The 21,820-nt window shown below is 45.9% G+C and overlaps 1 protein-coding gene and 1 long non-coding RNA gene across 3 annotated transcripts in view; both read left to right on the top strand.

Annotated features, from left to right (window-relative positions):
• VOPP1 (VOPP1 WW domain binding protein) overlaps positions 1-17,118 on the top strand; it is a 105,283-nt gene extending 88,165 nt beyond the window's left edge. For both annotated transcript variants that reach the window (XM_038562627.1, XM_038562628.1), the window contains one exon: positions 14,501-17,118. In XM_038562627.1, the coding sequence (XP_038418555.1) occupies positions 14,501-14,691 (191 nt within the window). In that variant the 3' untranslated portion in view covers positions 14,692-17,118. The remainder of the gene's footprint in view (positions 1-14,500) is intronic.
• A 965-nt stretch (positions 17,119-18,083) lies between these two features.
• LOC111090799 overlaps positions 18,084-21,820 on the top strand; it is a 28,510-nt gene continuing 24,773 nt past the window's right edge. The window contains exon 1 of the long non-coding RNA XR_005373046.1: positions 18,084-21,631. This is a non-coding gene — a long non-coding RNA (uncharacterized LOC111090799). The remainder of the gene's footprint in view (positions 21,632-21,820) is intronic.

The raw sequence follows: 21,820 nt of genomic DNA, 5'->3' as shown, positions 1-21,820 counted from the left end.
GCCACCAGCGTGAAGGGTGGGATCAAGGCCACGTAACTGTGGCAGGAGAAGTGTAAAGCTGCGTTTAGGGAAGAGGGTGGGGGGCAACGTTTAGAGTGTGGATCCTGACTGTGTCATCACACCAACAAACAGAGAGAAATCGGAACATTTATGGTGTTCATGTGATTGGTTTCCTTTTTAAATGGTTTCCTTTAATAGTGATTAACGTGACTAACACTGATTAAAAAAAAACAAAACAAAACAGAAGAAGATGGAGCATTCCGTCCAGTATTCCACTGGGAGATGCATCCTTATTCCTGTACAGCGGCGCATTTACGGCGAGTTTGTTGACGGTTTCCTGGCAGTTTAAGGTCTCGATCTTATACTAGATCTGTCCGCTTGCAGCAACTCCAGTGGTCGGACCACATGACACCAACGGCAGGAAAATGGAAATAATGGGGAGTGTGTTTTGATAGTTGAATTGCCCTCCCAGGCAGAGCTGCAATTCGGTCTGGGGACAACCTGTTTGTTGGAGCCAGTGGAATAAACAGAATTCTTCTTCAGTGTGACGGGAGGCAGGGGTGGGGGGGCTTCAGGGACGTGGAGGTGGCGATGAGACAGCCCCGCCGCCTCTGTCCGCATCTCTAACCTCTAACCTCTGTGGCCCCGAGGTGTTCGTTTATGAACCGCGGCTGAAGGGACGTAGGTGAGCCCTGCACCTGCTGCCCGGCTGCGTGCCTGGCCCTCTGCTGCGCTGCTCGGGGGCGCCCCCTTCAGGATGAAATTATTTTAGAACCGATGGCTTTGGTGAAAGAAGGAAGGTAACTGGCAGTATTTAAGTGATGCGTTTAAAAGTCATAAATGCCAGTGTCCTAATATACTCTCACAGCTACCAGAATACTCCCTGCCAGTCCATCCCTGGGGGCAGAAGGTGACTCGCTGGCCAGATAATTAGGGCGAGCGAGGAACTGTGGTTCTGAGAGCTGTTTCGTCTAGGGAAGCCCAGGAATTCCTGCCTTAGAGCATGGAGTTCCTCCTTGCCAACCAAAAATATTTTTCCAGAAAGTTCGGTGTATCCATCTGATTTTTTCTCTGTCATTCTTACTCTGGTGATTCTCTCTAGCTTTGATGCCACCCCTTTCCTTTTCTAGGACACCTCAATCGTTATTTCTTATGATTTGCATTACTCAGTTTATCTAAAGTAGATATGTCTAGAACAGTCTGCCATCTAAAAATGGGAGTTTAATTTTTTTTCCTACCATTTGAAAATGTGAAGGTTTCCCCCCGCCCATAAAAACGTTTAATATCCTTAGCTACTACAAACAGATGACACACTCCACACAGAGTACAGTTCAAAAGGAAAGGCATTTTCTATAGCCGGCCCTGCTGGTAGGCAGTTCATGTTGTTGCCTTAATAACCACAGCATTTCCTTCTATGATCTTTGATCACTGGGGACGGAAACTTCTAGCTCATTTAGGTCTTCTGCTTATGATTCTCGGCTCAACCAATGATGGAGCAAAGACAGAGTTAGAGTCCCTTTGCTGCCCAGCCCACATTTTTTGAAACCTCTCATACTTCAGGGCAGATGACAGAAGTCTGAAGTGTGTACCTTCCATGGTTCCTAAGTGCAAAGCTGGTCAGACTGTCCCCACTCACTTCATTTGCATTTAAGATCCTTAGATTACCTTTCACGTCTGCTTCTTTGTCCAGACTTCTCCTGAGCTCATCATCATGAAATTTTCTCCTTAAATGTATTTGAAATGGCTGTTATTTGTTCTTTAAGAGCTGATGTAAGGACAGACGTGGGCCAAGCTAGACAGAGAGCTCCTTGTTGCAGAGAGGCCCCCGGAAGATGTATTGTGTACATACACCTCCTTCTGTCACTTGTCACATGTTTTAAGCACATGCACCATGTGTTAAGTGCCGTGCGTAGCCTCAGTGCATACAGTGGAGTTTAAACAGATGGCCCCTGCCTCTGGGCTCCCAAAGGACAGCAAAGCAGACTGGCAGCAGTGGTAACTCCTGACCTCTGATCAGTAGAAAAATGTGGAGGCTATAGACCCCGAAGTTAAATTATGAAGTTTGAAAGTTTTATTTTCCTATCTTGCACATTCAGGTGGCCTGCAGAACTTCACAGAAACACAACATGCATTTTTCATTGGTTCTGCTGTTTACCTTTTCTTTTGACCTTTTATAAACTTTTAATGTCCTCTAATACATTTCATCTTTTTTTGGAAGACTTTTACAGTGTTGGGGAGATACTTTAATATGTGTTTCTATCTGCTGTTTGATGTATTAATAATATTTTAACTCTTACAAAATACAAATCAAAACCATGAGGAGATCACACCTCACACCGGTCAGAATGGCTAAAACGAACAACTCGGGAAACAACAGATGTTGACGAGGATGTCTGGAGAAGGGGAACCCTCTTGCACTGTTGGTGGGAATGCAACCTGGGGCAGCCACTCTGGAAAACAGTATGGAGGGTCCTCAAAAAGTGAAAAATAGAACTACGCTATCACCAAGCCTTGTACTGCTAGGTCTTTACCCAAAGGATGCAGAAATACAGATTCGAAGGGATACATGCACCCCAGTGTTTATAGCATCATTACTAACAACAGCCAAACTATTGGAAAGAGCCCAAATGTCCACCACCTGAAGAATGGATAGAGAAGATGTGCGCGCATGCACGCGCTTTATTTCTCTCTCTCTGCCTCTGTGTATATATATATCTCTCCACAATGGAATATTACTCAGCCATCACAAGAATAAAATCTTGACATTTGCAATGTGAATGGAGCTAGAGTATATTATGCTAAGTGAAATAAGTCAGAGAAAGGCAAACACTAGATGATTTCACTCATACATGTAATTTAAGAAACAAAACAGATGAATATATGGGAAGGAAACAAAGGAGAGTGGGGGTGGACAAAACCATAAGAGACGCTTAAGGAAGGAGAACAAACGGGTTTATGGAGGAAGGTGGGTGGGGATCAGCTCAGTGAGTGATGGTATTAAGGAGGGCACCTGCTATGGTGAGCACTGATTGTTATATTTAAGTGATGAATCACTAAATTCCACTCCCCAAACCATTACTACACTATATATTAAATAACTAGAATTTAAATAAAAATCTGAAAAAATTTTTAACTTTTACATCTTTGTGAGGGAAAAGCTATCTAGTGGGAAGCCAAGCCAGATTTGAGACCCATGAAGGTAATAATTACAAAGTGAGCTTAGCAGTGGGTATGTAGCCAACCAGGGATACTTTATTAGTTCTCTTTGATTTATCATAGGCAAAAAGAAGGAGAGAAAAATCATACAAAGTCACAGTATCCTACTGGTCATCAGGTTCAAGCCCACCTTCCAGCTGATGAATAATTACTCTGTATTCTACTCCACACCGCCAAATTGGCCTCCCATCTGTCACCAGAAGCTTCAGTGAAAGAAAGCAAGCTCCAACATTATTTTTGCCACTTTTGGGCACCTCTCACCAGCATTTTTGTTCATGAGGCTTTTACAAACTGGAGAAGTGCATGTTTGTCCCCACGTTCAGTTAATAAAGGCTGGCTAAGAAGTCCGTACTGCTAATTTCCCACAAAAGGAACTCCAGTATTGAGTTTGACAGTTTATTATGCATCTGGGTAGTATCTACTCTTGGAATTAAAAGTAATATGTTGGAGCTCCTGGGTAGCCCAGTCGGTTAAGCAACCAACTCTTGATTTTGGCTCAGGTCATGATCTCAGGGTTATGGGCTCAAGCCACTCATCCGGCTCTGTGCTGAGTGTGGAGCCTGCTTAAGATTCTCTTTCTCCCTCTCCCTTTGCCCCTCCCTGCCTAAAGCAAATTAACATGTCACCATTCTAAACCAACATGGAAGATAGTAATAAACACTTTTTAAGGCACAAAAACAGACTAGATGAGAAGCATTGATGAGATGTAAAAACAAAATTCGGTAATAGTGGAGGACTGCCTGCAATACATATTACAGTGACTCCAAATGTGTTAAAACATCAAGTTGTGTTAAAAATCCAATTATATATACTGCTTCAGAGAAAGGAAAGCTGAAGAATATAACAGAGAAATAATAGGGGTGCATTAAGGGATATTTAGCAGAGAACGATCAAAGGTGATTTGATAGCCACACAGGAGAACCTTGAGCGAGAATCAGAGGTGGAGGAAGGGGAATCAGAGCTGGCTGTCACCATCTCAGTAGGAGGCAGTGGGGGTCTGGGCCCGGGCGGTGGCAGGGAGGTGGTGGCAACAGACAGGTGTGCATTCACCTGGCCTTAGAGTTGATGGGACTTAGGGAAGAGTTTGAGTGAACAGAGGGACCTAATCTCTAAGATGGGGAATAATATGTTATGAAGATCAATAGACATTTCTAACGTGTCTGGTTCTTGCTACTCGAAGTTTGACCTGGAGATGTACGTGCATCTCTGGAAGCGTGTTAGAAGTGCAGATTGTCTTGTGGCATCCCAGAGGTGCTCTGTCAGCATCTGCATTTTAACACGATTCCCAGCTGACCTGGAATGGGACCCACACAGAGGGGTCTAGATGTTTGATAAGAAAAAAGGCAGTGAGCAGTGGTGGCAATAACTAATCTCATCCAAGCTAAGCGTTAAAGCCTGTGTGAGAGGGGCGCCCAGGGCGCTCTGTTTGGGCATCTGCCTTTGGCTCAGATCGTGATCCCGGGGTCCCAGGATCGAGTCCCACATCGGGCTCCCTGCATGGAGCCTGCTTCTTCCTCTGCCTGTGTCTCTCATGACTAAATAAAGAAAATCTTAAAAAAAAAATCATAATAAAGCCTGTATGAGAACCTTTGAGATCTGCAGGACTGAAGTAGAATTTAGTCCTTATCTCTGTTGGGATGTGATCACTGTTGCTCTTTTTCTTCCTTGTGCTCTATGATTTGCTCTGTGGAATACCATTATATTCTTAGCACAACTATTCTAGCTTCTGTTTTTAAATTGTCAGTAGTGGGGAAAACTTTCCTTCACTCAAATTCTGATTTATACAGCCAGGAAAGAAAAAGTGAGTATTTTTTTTTAAATGTATATTTTATTTATTTATTCATGAGAGACACAGAGAGAGAGGCAGAGACACAGGCAGAGGGAGAAGCAGGCTCCCTGTAGGGAGCCCGATGTGGGACTGGATCCCAGGACCCTGGTATCACACCCTGAGCCGAAGGCAGACGCCCAACCGCTGAGCCCCCCAGGCATCCTAAAGTGAACACTTTTGATAGAAGATTTTATTTCCTACTAACCTTGCTCACAAAGCTTGTGGCTGCCTTTTCTTGTGGAACACTGGGGCTCCAGTATTCGTGTGTGTCTTAGCTGTATTTCAAGTCTTTAATCTCTGTAAACCCTGGCAGGTCAGCATGAAAGTATTAGGGACTAATACAGGTACTCCTTTTAACTCAACCCCTCCTTCTCCCAAAGAAGCAGTAAACCAGCCCCTCCCCCTTTTTTAAATGGATAATAAATGCAAGAGAAAGTATACAAAGTCATTTCTTCCCTGGTTCTCTTCTTTCAGCTTACCAGTATTACCAGTCTCTTGTTTATCCTTCAAGAAATAACTCATGATTTTCTGAACAGATACATATATAAAAAAGAAATCTTTTTCGTGCTGATAAAAAATAATTTTGGGGACACCTGGTTGGCTCAGTGATTGAATGTCTGCCTTTGGCTCAGGGCGTGATCCTGCAGACCTGGGATCAAGTGCCCCATCGAGCTCCCCGCAGGGAGCCTGCTTCTCCCTCTGCCTGTGTCTCTGCCTCTTTCTCTCTGTGTCTTATGAATAAATAAATAAAATCTTTAAAAAATAATAATAATTTTGTATTGTGAAGGTAAACTTAAGTTATGTATTGACTAAATTCAAGTCTATAAAACAAAAACTTAGAAATGAGAGGAAAGAACGTTGGGAACTATAGGAGTGCCCGTGCATTACTATGAATCTGATTAAGGTTAAAAATGACTGGCATATTTAAAAGAATTTTTCAAATTGTACACTACGAACAAAGTCTGAATACGTTTACAAAAGCAGAAATCACATAGCTCAGGGTGTGCTCAGTTTCATTTCTAACTTGATGCCTCCCTAGCAGATCTTGGGAATGTGACTCAGTTTCCCTAAATGGCAACTCTTTTCTTCCAGTTGCTCAGACCAGAAGCCATCTTGACATTTTCTCCCATCTGCCACCTTTTATTTAGATTATCACAGGGGCCTCCTAACTAGTCTTGCTTCCTACTTCCTTGCTCTGGTCTATTTCCAACAAAGCAGACGCAGTAACAGGTCAGAGCTTCCTAAGTGGAAGACTTAGAGCTCTCTGATCCCAGTCAGAGGTCTTCATAGCGCCAGCAAGGTCCCTCCATCTTAGGTCTCCCCCTCATACTGCTCTTCTGCTCCCAGGGACTTCTGCCGTCCTCCTGGCTCGTTCCGCTTCCCTGCACACTGGCCTCTTGCTTTCCTCACACCTTCCAGGCTACTCTGTTGGCATCTTTTGCACTGTGATTTCTTTTGCTTGAAAGGCTTTCTCTCCATCTAAACCCTCTTTGCCAGGTACACGCGGCTGCTCTTCCATCACCTGCCCCCCCGCCCGCAGGTGCATGGCTGCTCCTCTATCACCTGCGGCCCCCCCCCCCAGGTGCATGGCTGCTCCTCTGTCACCTGCCCCACCCCCAGGTGCATGGCTGCTCCTCCATCACCTGCCCCGCCCCAGGTGCGTGGCTGCTCCTCCATCACCTCCCCCCACCCCCCGCCCCAGGTAACCATGGCATGTCCTTCATCCCCCTTCCCCATATGCTCATGGTAGATTTCTTCATTTCTTTTAGGTCTTTTACCTTCTCATGAGACCCTCTCTGTGTTCACAGTGAAAAATTATATTCCCTTTCCTCCTCCCTTGTTTGCTTTTTTCCAACATCCTTGCTTTATTTTCATTTTTAACACTTAATATCAGTGAATATACTATTTTTTTTTATTATTTACTTATTGTCTCTCTTAGCTGCAAGCATTGTCAGGACAGAAATTTTGTTCTGTCCTAAGTGCCTAGAACAGTGTGGCATATAGTAGGGATTCAATATTTGTTGAGTACTCAAATGAATATAGGAATCACTGTGAATGCTAATACAAAAATATATGCAATGAATGTAAGTTGACTTCTAAGGGTACATTCATAGCCTTATTCTTGGTTAAAAGTTTAAAATATGAAAGCAAATGAACTGATCTCTCCTTAAAAGGGGTTCAGAAATCAGTAAACTCACAGAAAGCAATAAGAAGCAAATAATAAAAAATATAAATTAATTGCACAAAGCAGAATAGATTTGCAAATTTAAAAGTTAGTATTTGGGGGGATCCCTGGGTGGCGCAGCGGTTTGGCGCCTGCCTTTGGCCCAGGGCGCGATCCTGAAGACCCGGGATCGAATCCCACGTCGGGCTCCCGGTGCATGGAGCCTGCTTCTCCCTCTGTCTGTGTCTCTGCCTCTCTCTCTCTCTCTCTCTGTGACTATCATAAAAAATAATAATAATAAAAAAAATAAATAAAAAAAGTTAGTATTTGGTACAAAAGCAATAAAAGCAAATATCATTGCAGGTCCCACCCTTGATATATCTAATCAGTAAAACAGGGAAAAAATAAAATCATAAATTAAAACACTATAGGTCCAAAGAAGATGAAACATTACAAAGAAGTATTCATGAAATGGAAAGTCTTGGTAAGAGGGGAAAGTGTACATTACCAAAGATGCATCAGAACATTGAAAATTTCAGCAAACCAGGCAAGAGTTTGAAGAACTTTTCAAAGGATTCACTACCAAAATGACTCTAAATTCATATGGTATCTTTTTTTTTTTTTTATTTATGATAGTCACAGATTGAGAGAGAGAGAGGCAGAGACACAGGCAGAGGGAGAAGCAGGCTCCATGCACCGGGAGCCCGATGTGGGATTCGATCCTGGGTCTCCAGGATCGCGCCCTGGGCCAAAGGCAGGCGCCAAACCTCTGCGCCACCCAGGGATCCCCATATGGTATTTTTGAAACTTTTAAGAACCAATTCATTTTAACGATATATGAATTACACAACATATAGAAAATTATGGAAAAAAATTATGGAAATCTATATAATTTCTTTTATAAAACTGGTGTAACTTGGAAGCAACAATAGTTAACTTATACCGAATTGTGTTTAATGGGCATAAATGTAAAAGTCCTGGAAAGCTGAATTTAACAATGTGTCAAAGAAATAAGCCACCACGAGCACGCATTGATCTTCCTAAGAAAGCAGGGATCATCCAATATTAGGCAAGCTATTAACATTATAAGTTTGATCAAAAAGGATTTTGGGGGGAATATTTTCGAAATTCTCTCAAGCCTGTGGACACAGCCTGTTTCTGCCCGGCTTTCTCTCTAGTTTTCACATGTGGGATGAACTGTTCATTCTGCTACTTTGCTAAACGAGTCAGAAATCAGTCCATCTCCTCAGTTTCTCTTCTCCATGGGAGGCCAGATGGTCAACCAAGTCAGTGTTGGGTTAAGACTTATTCTTCTAGGGATCCCTGGATGGCGCAGCGGTTTAGCGCCGCCTTTGGCTCAGGGTGCAATCCTGGAGACCCGGAATCGAATCCCACGTCGGGCTCCCGGTGTGTGGAGCCTGCTTCTCCCTCTGCTTATGTCTCTGCCTCTCTCTCTCTCTGTGTGTGACTATCGTAAATAAATAAAAAATAAAAAATAAAAATAAAAATAAAAATAAAAAGACTTACTCTTCTAGCCAGATGAGCAGAGATCTAGTAGATGTGTCCGTGTGAGCTGGTGCCACCACCTACCTGGCCAGGTGCTCTGCGAGGGTCCATCCTCTTCCTCCTGCCCTTCCACCTGTGCCACAGACTTTCCTTCATGTTTCATCCCTGTATTTGCCAAGTGTTTCTACCTAAGGGTTCACGTTCCTTAGGAAATACATAATCCACCTCCTTTCCGTTCTGTTTCTTTAATATTCCCAAGGCCTCTCCATCTCCAATATTTAAATCCTATCCTAATTCCCAGCAATATCCATGAGTTGTGACTGATAACATAAAAATGCCAATTCACTTGGACACACTTGCCCATACGTCTCATTATTCTCCAGTATGAGGGGCCATGACGCACTGATGTTACAGACACAGCCCAAGGCACATCTCTGGTACAGAGACCGCAGCCCACCCTGCAGTCATCTGTGACAGGGAGTTGAGGTCATCTTTTTTTTTTTTTTTTAAAGATTTTATTTATTTATGATAGACATAGAGAGAGAGGCAGGTTCCATGCCGGGAGCCTGATGTGGGACTCGATCCCGGGGCTCCAGGACTGCGCCCTGGGCCAAAGGCAGGTGCTAAACCACCGAGCCACCCAGGGATCCCCTGAGGTCATCTTTGAATGCCTCTGCCCTCAGTAGTGATGGATGCGGTTGGTGCAGACTTGGTGGGCTGGGGCAGCCTGTTCTTCCTGTCGTATCAGAAATGGATGTGTCTCAGGAAATTGTCAAGTGTGCCCAGCACAGTATAGCAGAGGCAAAATTCAAAGCAACATCACCATTCATCCCTCTTCATTCACCTCACATATTTATGCAATATCACACGCCACGGGACTCTGAGGGTTCCAAGATGAATAATCCTATCTTCATGTGTAGACAACTCGGAAAATTACACTGTTTTGGATGCTAGGCAGACAGGGTACCTAATCCAGCCAGGAAGGGAGTGGTAGGCAGTGAGATGTAACTTCCTGGAGTTGGTGATTCTGATCTGAAACTTGAAAGGTAAAGGGGAATTAGCTAGACAAGAGGCAGGGAGGAGGGTGGTAAGGAGATGGAGGGGTGGCCTGCATGTGGAACACCCAGAAAATGTTCTCTAGTGAGGGTGGGCGGTGAGGTGAGCAGGATACAAGCACGAGGTTCTTGTTGGGAGGAGAGGATAAGGCAGGGCAATAAGAAATAAGACTGAACTAAGAACCTGATTATCGACAGTCTGTTATTCCTCATAAGGGAACTTAGCTTATAGTCCCATGAGCCAACTGGTGAGTAGGGTGCCCCAACCAAGAATGGGAATAAATACAGGAAGTCTGACTCACGAGTGGAAAGGATGAGCTGTGAGTCTGCTGCAGTGTGTTTAAGAGACCTGCCTACATTTTGAGGAGCAGCCTGGCTAGAGGAGTTGGATGTGGGGAATCAGGATATGGGGTCTGGTTAAACTGAGAACTAGGCCATAGGTAGAGTGAAAAGAGCACTGAAACTCAAGAGCTAACTCCAAATGGGGGCTAATGATAAAGACGCAGAGAGGCTGTTGGGAATTGGGACAGCCTGGGGCTGGTAACCTTTCCATCTTGCGGGCCATATGATCTTCCTCAGGCTGTCTCCACCTCTCTCTGCATTTCCACTCCATTCTCTGCTACCAGCCAGATTCTTCTGCATTTCAAGAAAAGATTGGCCCAGCTCATCCAGTCACAAGTTACTGGCCAGTCAGCATAGTTGGGTGGTGGCAGGGTCACTGTTAAGAAAGCTTGGCAGCCAGATCATTCTTTAGCGTAGGTGGGGTAGTTCTATTTAGGAGGATCGGCTATCAACTGACATCTTTAAGACACTCATACTCACCATTGCTGAATCTAGAGTTCCTTCTCGAATCATGCTAAGACTCTCAATGAAAAGAGAGATGATGGCATTAAAGATTGAAATGACTTCAGTTTTCTGAAGACAAGATCATGTGCTAGGAACAAGCGTGCAGCCCAGGTGGGAAGTCTGTGTCATGACAGTTCTAAGTCAAGCCCTTCATTTTTTAATAGAGCTCAGAATGTAGGCCCATTGTGTCACCAGTCTTCTCTTGTTTTCCCATCCCTGTCTAGCCTGAATGTCCCCCGTTGATCACCTTATCGTGAGGGACACCTGTCACAGTGGAAAAAGCCAGGGCTTTCCACCTGCGCTTCTGTGTTCAAATCCCAGTGCTTCCAAATATCAGCTGTGTGCTCTTGGCAAGTTACTCCATCTTCCTGAGCCTCAGTGTCTTCGAGAATGTGTATACAGTTCTGGGGGTGCCTGGATGGCACACTTGGTTAAGCATCTGACTCTCAGTTTCAGCTCAGGCTGTGACCTCAGGATTGTGAGATTGAGCCCTCTGTTGGGCTCCATGCTCAGTGTGGAGTCTGCTTCAGAGTCTGTCTTCCTCTCCTTCTGCCCCTCCCACTCATCCTCACTCTCTTTCTCAAATAAATAAATCTTAAGAAAAGAATGTGTACAATCCTGATACCGTTCCTGTCTCCTTCCTGTCCCCACACCACAGCCATGCAATGTGTGGATTTCCTTGTGTGTGTGTACCTGTGCAGTCCAGATGTGGAGCAGACTGGCATTACGGATGCTCACTCCATGCTTGAGGAAGCAGGAGGTGCAGCCGTGTGTGGCCGTCACTGTTCTACTCGCTTCTCCAGATCCTTTCCTCTTTGTATAGTGTAGAAAGTCTTCCTGTAACTCTAGCTTCTTCATAGAATCCTCTCTATGTTTTCTTTCTCTAACTGGACCGTCAGCCATGAACCTTCGGTCCCCAAGGGCTAGCTCTTTTCTCCCACGTTCTACCCTCATAGGGTAAAGACGTGGTGCCAGCATCCTCTTGGTGCCTGGCTCCCACCCTTCCTCATGAAGTCTTGAATCCCAGTGGGCTCTGACACTCCTTGTCACTATTTTGCTACTGTCTGTGGCCATCTCTTCTTGAACATTTGGAATCTATCTGCTCAAATAACCTACCACCTGGATTCAGTCCATATAGAGATTGTCTGCTGTGAGTGCCCCGGTCCCCATCCCCACACAACTCTGGGTTCCCTGTGCTCCTTTCGTAGCTGCTGCCTCCGTTCTCTCCGCACATGCAGCAGAATGCATAGCTATCCTCTTGTGCACCAGGCTCTTTGCTAGGTGCAAATGTTGAACCAGGCTTACGAGGTTTCTACCCTCATTGAGCTTATATTCTTCCCTAGAAATCCTTTCTCTTGCCTATATATGTGTCCTCTACCCTATAAACAATCTCAAGCATTTCCCATCCTTAAAAATGCATCTACCTCTTCCTGTATCCCTTTAGCTACCACCTATCTCCTCATCTGGTCTTCTCCTTCCTTCCCCTGAACAGATTTTTGCCCGCTGCTGTTGCTGCCTACCACTGTATTAGAGCTGTTGATAAGAAATCCCAAACACCATATCCATTGAAAATTTGCTGTTCTTAGCTTATCCTGTTTGACATTGTAGAGAACCAATCACTTCTTCCTTAAAGGTTCTCCTTTCCCTTTGCCACCATGATGCAACCCCTCCTTCACTGTCTTTCATTATTTCTCCCCAGTCTCCTTGCATTCTTCTCCGCCACCTTCCATGTGTTGTGTTCTTTTCGTGTCTTGAATGTTGGTCTTTCCTGCAGTTCCCTCCTAAGCCATCTTTTCTCTCTCCCTGCATCCTTCCTGCATGGCCTTAACCACATGTTTCTGTTCCCACTTTTACATAAGAGGCCTTAGCTCCAGCAGACCCAGTATGGAGCTTTCATTGCTCCTACCCTTACCTGCATCCTCTCCCCTACACCCCTCTTCCCCTGCACCCCCTCTTTCCCTTTTACCCTTTCTTTCTCTCTAGTATGTTGGGCCCTTTTATCAAGACCATAAACCAGGATCTTTTCTATTCAGACCTTTTCTCCATCCTCAAGTATTTCACATTGAGCTGGTCCCCAGGGCCTTTTGGTTACTCCTCTTGAATACTTCTCATTCTCTCTTTCTCTCATAGTCAAGGACTTTGATCACATATTTTCTGAACTATTACAATTGCCTGTTTTTTTAAATCTTTTTTTTTTAAAGGTTTTGTTTATTCATGAGAGACACATGGAGAAAGGCAGAGACACAGGCAAAGGGAGAAGCAGGCTCTCTGTGGGGAGCCCGATGTGGGATTCAATCCCAGGACCCCCGGATCATGCCCTGAGCTGAGGCAGACGCTCAACCAGAGCCACTCAGGCTTCCTCTTTTAAAAAAATCTTTAACTTTTCATTTATATAAAATATACAGGGATCCATATCAGAGGCTTATAAACAAATGCATCCCAAGGCAGTGGGAAGATGCATAGATATAAGCAGATGCTGTCTGCTGGGCCATACAGGTGTGAGATGAGGCAGTGGAGGATAAAGGTGGCATTTGTGGCTGATTGCTCTCCTACTGACACCTTGGACTGCATTTCTGGCCTTATGTTCCTGTTATACATTCTCTCCTTTAGCACATTTGTACATTTCCAAGATCTGGTATTTGCTAGGTTTGAGACATCTTACACAGATTGGTGGGCATCTCTCCAGGAATCCGACCTTTATTCAGTTAAACTATGGTAAGACAGATTTGAAAAAAGAAAAAAAAAAAAAGAAAAAGAAAAAAGAAAAATAAACAGCCCTAACTAATATATATATACAGGGGTGACTTCTCCAACACTCCCAGTATCTTTCGGGTTAAATGAGGCCCAACCCAAATAAACCAAGCCTACCCACAAAATTAGCCTAGCCTAGAACACACCCAAAGCTCACCGTCTTGTTTTGTTTTTTCTTGATTCTTTATATATTCAGCATTCTCCAGTGTTACCAACATGATCAGAGTAAGCTAATCTAAAAAATAGACTCTAAAACAGAAGCTCAAATAATTTTACCCATTAAAATAAGGTACAGTTAGATCTGAGACAAGGGAGCCAGCTTGTTCCCGTCAGCTTCTTTGCTCCCTGGACACCCCCCACCATGTCCTGCACCCTGGCCGGAAGCCGGGGAGCCAGCCCGCATCTTACAGCCTCACACTTGGAGAAAACTCTCCTCCGGCAGCGCCAAAAGCAAAGAGAGATTCCGTAGACGTGTCGACCCGCCGGTCTGGTGTTTGCTCCCATCGTCTCCCTGTCTGTGAGCTTGGGCGCATCTGGAAGATGGGTGGTCACCACCCTGATAGAAGGTTAGCCCAGTAGGTGGGAATGGAGACCATCCTTCAGCAATCTACTTTACAAACTGTGTTCTCAAAGAGCTTGCAGGGCTGCCAGTGATAGTTCTGGCCAAGAGGCAGGAAACTCGGGTCCTCTAACCATTGTCCCAGAAGGTGGCTGAGAATTGGCTTACCTTACTACGGCCCTGGTTGTCTTTGCTTGAAAGTGGACACGGCCCTCAGTGTTGGTAGTTTCTTCTTTCCAGAGCCTCCTTGGTGTATCATTCAGGTGTTGGGGTAGCGACATCGGAGCCCCAACCCCTGCCATTCCCGATCCTGTTACTGTCCTGTCCTGTCACTTCAAGCATCTGCACCCAAGCAGAGCACAGGCTCCGTGAGGCCCTGGACTCCCGTGTGGCTCTTGCTTGGTACCATATCCCAGACACCCTGCTGTGTCGGGGCTTTGGGCACTCAGTGCATGTCAGCTGAGTGAATGCTTGGGGTGCTCGTCTCCACACACCCTTCAGCCTGGTGGTGCTCTGGGTGTGATGGCAGTGGGTTCCTCCCCTGTGCTCACATGTGCTCATCTGTGTCTTTTCAGGAGGCCAGCAGCCGGGGCTGCCATATTACACTGATCCTGGAGGACCGGGGATGAATCCTGCCGGGAATCCCATGGCGATGGCTTTCCAGGTCCAACCCAACTCACCCCAGGGAAGCACAGCCTATCCGCCGCCCCCTTCTTACTGCAATACGCCCCCACCCCCATATGAACAGGTGGTGAAGGCCAAGTAGCAGGGGCACTGCCCAGCAGCTGCCTGTGCGACCTCACGGGGGCAGGGAGGGCACTCTTACGCCACCTCTCTGCCCCCATCAATGTTCGCTTCCAGGAATTGTCTTCTGAGCCACTAATGGCAGATTCCTCTTTGATATCTTCAAAGCAAGCACAGCTCCCTTTCAAGTTTTCTGTGGAGGACCAATATTTGAATTTACTCTGTGTCTCCTCTGTTGCTTCTGTTTCTGATGTAATCTGGGCTCTGGCAGAGTGTGGACAGCCCCGAGGGTTGACACCTTAGATCCTCGGGAGAGAGACCGAGGAGGAGGAGGCAAGGCAGGGCTGTGCGTGTGCAGGTGAGCACAGGTGAGCTCAGGTGAGCAGTGGGAGGAGACTGTTGTGGGCATAGGCAGCTTCCTCCCAAGCACCGCAGGCAGCTCACAGAATTGAGGCCCCACGGGTCCCCTCTTTGAGCCCTTCATCCCGTCAGTCTTTCTCTCCAAGACGCTGTTAGACTTTTGGTGTAGAAGAAGCCTCTCGCCACTTCCTATCTCAAAGATGAGAGCAGCTTGCCTCTGCACAGCCAGGGCTGGGAGAGTGCTGTGTACGTCAAGGAGATGAGGACCCAGAATCAGGTCAAGTTGGATGTCTACAGTTACCCGAAAATCACTAAGGAAAGTTATTTAATTTATGGGAAGTTGCTCCCTGCATCAAAATGGGACATTGCATTTTATGAACTCTTGGTCAGATGTGACAAAAATAAAATGTTTCCCCCCTTTTTAGTGAGTTTGTAGAAGCTCATGTAGAGTGTCCTCTGAGGTCAGGTTCAGAGGGTCTTCCCTGAACGTCAGCAGCTGTCTGGCCTTGGTTCCTGACCAGAGGCCTCTGCCCCCTTCCCTGAGCCAGGCCTGGCAGTGAGCTGTGATGGACACCTTCGCAGCAGAGAGGCACACCAGGCTGGGAAGTCACATCAGCCCCTTGGGAGAGCGGTGTCCCAGCAGGGGCCAGCCAGCAGTTTTGAGGCTGGGGCAGCGGCAAGCCAGGGCAGCGGTTTGTTTGATCTCAGCCGCTGTGTGTGTCAGGCTCTGAAGAGGAAAAGCTTGCTGGAAAAAAAAAAAAAAAAGACGGGAATGCAAAATCCCAGGAACTGCAGGAAGATCTCTTCAAAAAGTACTGAATAGATATCACTGACAACTTAATCAAAATTAGAAGAGAAGATGTGGTTGGAAATGCAAACCCTAGCAAAGAAACATCTCTCACCCTGGGGTCTAACAAGTAGTCACCAGGTCAGTAGGGAAGTTCCGTTCCTCTGCAGTTGATAGTAATGCTGATAGTACATTTAAGTCCAGATCGAGATCTGAGCACTTGTGTGTAGGAAGGCAACGTAGCCACAGTGGGTAGGTCCCTGTGTGTAGTGTGGGGCAGAGCGGGCAGGGCGGGCAGGGCAGGGGCTTATTTTGTAATGAACTAATTGGAGCCTCTTGAGAAATGCTTACTCATTGAACCGGAGCATCAGAACATCTGGCTGGAGTGGACAGTGAGTGTTCTCATGCCCCCAGACCAGGCCATCCACTGGGGTATCACTGTAGGGTAAGGGTCAGAAGGCAGGGCAGCGCTGCAGCAACTGCTCAGACCTACTGTCCTCGAAAGATGGTGAATCTGCAGCCTCCCAGGGAATTCCACAGGAAACGCATGGAGCCAAACAAAAACCCGGGGAGACATCGTCTACAAACACAGATGCTGCTGCTGGGGTCTTCGGCCACCCTCATGTGACCTCCCACCTCCTGCCCCTGACTGCGGTACCTCCCCATCCTTGAGTCCTTGATTCAAATGAGACAACAAAAGCACAACATTTGCTGTTTACAACCAAGGACAACAACTACGTGGGTCCAGAAGGTTCCTCTTCCTCCGGGTCATTTGTTTTGCATTTTTTACTTCAATTTCTCCCTTCACTTTTTTTTTTTTTTTTTAAATAAGCACAGTAAAAGCTGCCCCTGGAATTGGATCGGGGTGCCGTTGAATAGGCACCCAAATATCCATGACTAAATTTTATTTATCTTTTTTGATAGCAAATGATCTCAGAGACTGAATGATTTAGGTAGAGCTCAACAATTTTGTATTCCATGTTTGTGAAAAATATTTTTCCCTTGAACCTGGGCGAGAACCCCGCTACAGTGAACACGGATACTATGTGTAGAAACTCCACTTGTGGTGACATATCCTGGCCATTCTCATTTTGTCTGTGCTGACAGTGGACCGTGTCCCCCTCCTGGAGTGAGTCCAGCTCCTGGTGTGTTGAAGTCTTAGAGAGTCATTGGTTAGGAGTAAACCAGGAGCAGATATGTGCATGTTTTTTCTCTGCAACATTTGGCTCATTTCTCTTTTTGTTCTCTTTTGATAGAGTTCCATTTCCTATGTATGTAAAATAAAAAATAAATTTGGGCACATGTTCTGATCGTTTTTCTGGAAAGTGGGAAAGAGGGTGGAGGTGAGGTTTCTTTTCTTTTTTTGTGTGTGTATTTTTTTATTGGAGTTTGATTTGCCGGCATATAGCATAACACCCAGTGCTCATCCCGTCCAGTGCCCCCCTCAGTGCCCGTCACCCAGTCATCCCGTCCACCCACCCGCCTCCCCTTTCACTGCCCTTTGTTTCCCAGAGTTAGGAGTGAGGTTTCTAACGAGGAAGGTCGTGAGTTTAGCCAGGTGGGGGTGGGGTTGAGCGGGCTGCATGGTGCGCTCAGCCTCAGGGGCACCAGAAATTAGATACTGTTAAAGAATATAAGGAACGTTTGGTTCCCCAACACATTTTAAAAATATAGCAAAGGACTGTTGGTGGGAATGTGAACTGGTGCAGCCACTCTGGAAAACTGTGTGGAGGTTCCTCAAAGAGTTAAAAATAGATCTGCCCTATGACCCAGCAATTGTACTGCTGGGGATTTACCCCAAAGATACAGATGCAGTGAAACGCCGGGACACCTGCACCCCGATGTTTATAGCAGCAACGTCCACAATAGCCAAACTGTGGAAGGAGCCTCAGTGTCCATCGAAAGGTGAATGGATAGAGAAGATGTGGTCTATGTATACGATGGAATATTCCTCAGCCATTAGAAACGACAAATACCCACCATTTGCTTCAACGTGGATGGACCTGGAGGGTATTATGCTGAGTGAAGTAAGTCAATCAGAGGAGGACAAAAATTGTATGGTCTCATTCATTTGGGGAATATAAAAAATAGTGAAAGGGAATAAAGGGGAAAGGAGAGAAAATGAGTGGGAAATATCAGGGAGGGAGACAGAACATGAGAGACCCCTAACTGGGAAACAAGGGGTGGTAGGGAGGTGGGTGGGGGATGGGGGTGACTGGGTGACGGGCACTGAGGGGGGCACTTGATGGGATGAGCACTGGGTGATATGCTATGTTGGTAAATTGAACTAAAAAAAAATCTAGCAAAGGAAAAAATGACCTGAAGCAAGTATAAACACAGAGCCATTATTTAGATAAACCCACAGGCAACACCGACATTAGTTATCCAGGGGTCCTGGATCTGCTTTCTGTAGGTAGATGAGTCTTGATTTATTTTATTTATATATTTGTTTATATTTATTTATTTATTTATTTATTTAGTCTTGATTTTAAAAATGCAGCTCTTGGGTGGCTCAGTTGGTTAAGCATCTGTTTGACTCTTGCTCTTGGCTCAGGTCTTAATCTCAGGGTCATGAGCCTACTTAATAAAAATAAAGTAAGAATAAAGATGCCACTCTGTCAGGTCAGAAACTTTCTCACAGATCTATTGAAGGATAAAGCTGCCACAGTCCGGCTGCATTTTACATGAGTCACTAATCGAGATCGTATTTATAAAGAAGCATTCTTTCTTAAAGCAGGACAGGAAATAAGCCAGAGGAGGTCAAGAAGCTCGCTTGTGGTGAAGTCAGGGCCAATTTACACACTTTACCTGGACACCCCACCAGGTTATCAACTTCCCCCAGTAACTTGAAAGGTCATAACTTGAGATGGCAAACAGTGACTGAGGGCTCACGTTTATCTGTTCCTCCCAAAGTTCACCGAACTTCAAAAACTCTATAATGGCTGTCAAGGAAAAAATAAAGTACAAGAACAGAAATTCTGAGCAATTCTGAAATAGAAGATGGCAGGTAGGTTTCATTAGTAGAAAAGACTGAAGCTGAAATGTTTAGAGAAGGTGGCTGGGGAGGTGGGTGAGAGCTTTACAAAAACTCCGCGGTGAGGCCGGCAGGTGCAGAGGGCAGGTATGGGCAAGGGGCATATGCCAGGGTGTTGACCTGAGGGTGTTCTGGAGAACAGCTGTGCCAGGGTGCCATGGCCTCTTCCCCTGGCTCCCAGGTAAGGGGAGCAGCCAACTGCAGGTACCAGTGATGGTGAAGCCTGATTTCTCACAAAGGGGACTCTGCCCTGTAAGGTGTTGGGAAGTGGGCGATTAAATTATAATTTAATTTTTAAAAGTGAGTTGAGCATTTTCTAATGTGTCCAGTCAATTAAAACATTTCTAGGCTGGGCTGCATCCCTTTTCCACAGCCCCTGGGTCTTGATCCAAGGTCGTAGAGAGATCTTGTGCAAAATGGAAACTCAAGGATGTGAGAACCCATGACCCAGTCACCAGCACCACAGATGTGGAGGTTTTCTCTGGCATCAGAGGAAAGAAGCTCAGCTGAGCTTTCTCCTGACGTGGCGCTACACCAGCCTTTCCACCCAACTGGCCAAGCATCTCTCAGCTGAAATGATCCTCAGTAGTTTGAGTCCTCAACTTACAGTATTCTTTGAATGCCAAAGGTGACAGCACAGAGTAGACGTGAGGGCAAACCACACTGGCATGACCACCCATGGTGGAGAGTCTCCTGGCAAGGCTGTGGGTTCTGAAGATGGACAGCCTTGCTCCAGTCCTGAGTCTACGGTTTGTTCGCTGTGAAATGACTTAAGTTTCAATCATTCCAAGATCTCATGTCTATTTCCTCAAGTATAAAACGAGAACGTGCTGCTTACATCAGGCCTGTACCAGGCACGTTGTGGATAGTCAACAACTGTGGAAAATGCTCCGTTCCCCCATCACTCCACATTTCCTTGAGCAAGAGAAATTGAAGCACAGTGGGAGAGAAAATGAACTCGCACCTAATACTTTGCCCGTCTGTCAGCAGATGAGACCCAGGGTGTAGGGGAGGAAATCTTTGAATTCACCCTCCGTGTATTTCCCATCTTTCAGACCTTCCTAAAGGTAGACGACAAACGGGTGCTGCTCAGCAATGGGCGTTGAGCCAATCCGATCTAGGAAGGAGAAATCTTGGGCAACAATGTTTTTTCCTCGCCATGTATTTGAGGTTGATGAGCAGCCCAGGATGAGCCATGAGTCTAAGCAATATTTTGTATGTTCATACTTGGGAATTTCTTTTGCTGTCTCCCATCCCCCAATACAGCTTTTTATCATCACGTTCCTGTTTTGGCTTGGCTGCCTTGCACTATCCAAGAAGGATCCTGCTCCGTTCCTGGGCACGAAGTCCTCTTAAAAATGGTGTGGTGGGGGCAGGGATGATTATCAACCCACCTCCCTCCTTGCCATCACCCATGGAGAGGTGACGGGAGGGAGTTCTCGTGCAGGTCCCAAGAGTGTGATGAGGGAGGAGGAGCGTTGCTCTCCTGTCAGCAGTAACAGGAATGCTGGAGAGAGCTGCTTCTGTCTTTCTCTCTGGACTCTGGAAATCACAGACAGTCCTGAGGTCCTGAAACCACTTGCCACGGACCTGGTCCTCGCTGCACAAGAACAGGAGATGGACATCAAGCATACCTTTGAGAAGTGCCTGGACACCAGCCTTTACACACAATTCCTCACGTTTTATGGAAGAGAGGAATTCGCATTTTGCTTTAAAGTTTGTAAGAAGAAATGCTCTTAGATAGATATTCTAGACCAGGGCCATCCATCAGAAACATACCGTGAGCCAAGTATGTCATATTAAAATTTCAGTAAATTCTCATTAAAAAATTGAAATTTATTTTCATCATTTCAACATGTAACGATAGGAATGCTTAAATACTAACACTCTGTTTTTTCACACTGTCATCAAAATCCAGTATGAATTTTATGCTCACTAGCACAGTCTCCACTTGGAGCGGCCACATCTCCAGGGTGCAATAACTCCACAGCACTGGTGGCTGCCTTCCTGGACACTGGGGAGCAAGAGTTTGCATAAGAAAATGGTCAGCTCGTATGTTCTTTTTTGTTTGTTTGTTTTAGCTCTTATGTTCTTGCTGGTTATTTACAACATTCCAGTAAAGGTTAAAAATTAGGCTAATTATAAAAAGGTTGAAGGAAAAATTCAACCTCCTGTGACAGTTTGCAACTTGTAGTGAACCAACACATTCTCTAGGTATCTGATATTGCAGATCACCGTAACGAGACGGTTGCAAGTCAGTCTTGGGAGGTAAGAGGTTGAATTGCTTCTTGGCGCTCTGAAGGCTGCTCCTGTTGGCCTCCGTTGTAGCTGTTTCATTCCATGGGCAGTTCTGAAACAGCAGCCAGGTGCTGCTAAGGAACACCCAAAAGAAGAGACAGGTTTAGCGAGGCCCCCAGAGTGCTTCTAATGTCACGCGTCCTGGGCTGGTAGGTGGTGCCAGGACCAGCCCTGAGGTCTCCTGGCCCAAATGTATACCCAGACGCAAGTCCACCCCTCCTTTAGTCCTCACCAAGTTCCCCAAGGAAATTTGGATGTCTCTTGCAGGTTGTTATCAGCAACGGAAGGGAGAAAAGCCAACGGTTCCATCACTTCATGCTTGCCATTGTCTGCAAGAACTTTCCAGTGTGACGTTGTGGATGCACAAAGAAATCTAAGATACAGATTGCAGAAATTGTGTCCTCTAATCAGAGTGCTCATCCCTAAAAATTTGCTGGCCACTTGAGTGCCCTTGGACAAGTTTCTCCTCTCAAATATAACAAGGTTGACCTAACAGTTCTCTAGCCCCTCTTGTACCTGACTTCTATGACTAAGCCCTAGAATACAGGACGGAGGGGGCTGGTGGTGAGGGGGACAGGATCAACAGAGTCTTATGGGTGCTGAGGGCTCTAGTCTCCTGGGGCCAGGCTGGGTGGCCCCTATGCTTTGGGGGACCACCTGCCAGGACAGGCA

Source organism: Canis lupus, chromosome 18 (genome assembly GCF_011100685.1).
Source record: "Canis lupus familiaris isolate Mischka breed German Shepherd chromosome 18, alternate assembly UU_Cfam_GSD_1.0, whole genome shotgun sequence".
NCBI classification, from domain to species: Eukaryota; Metazoa; Chordata; class Mammalia; order Carnivora; family Canidae; genus Canis; species Canis lupus.
This window is presented reverse-complemented; position numbering and strand designations above follow the sequence as displayed.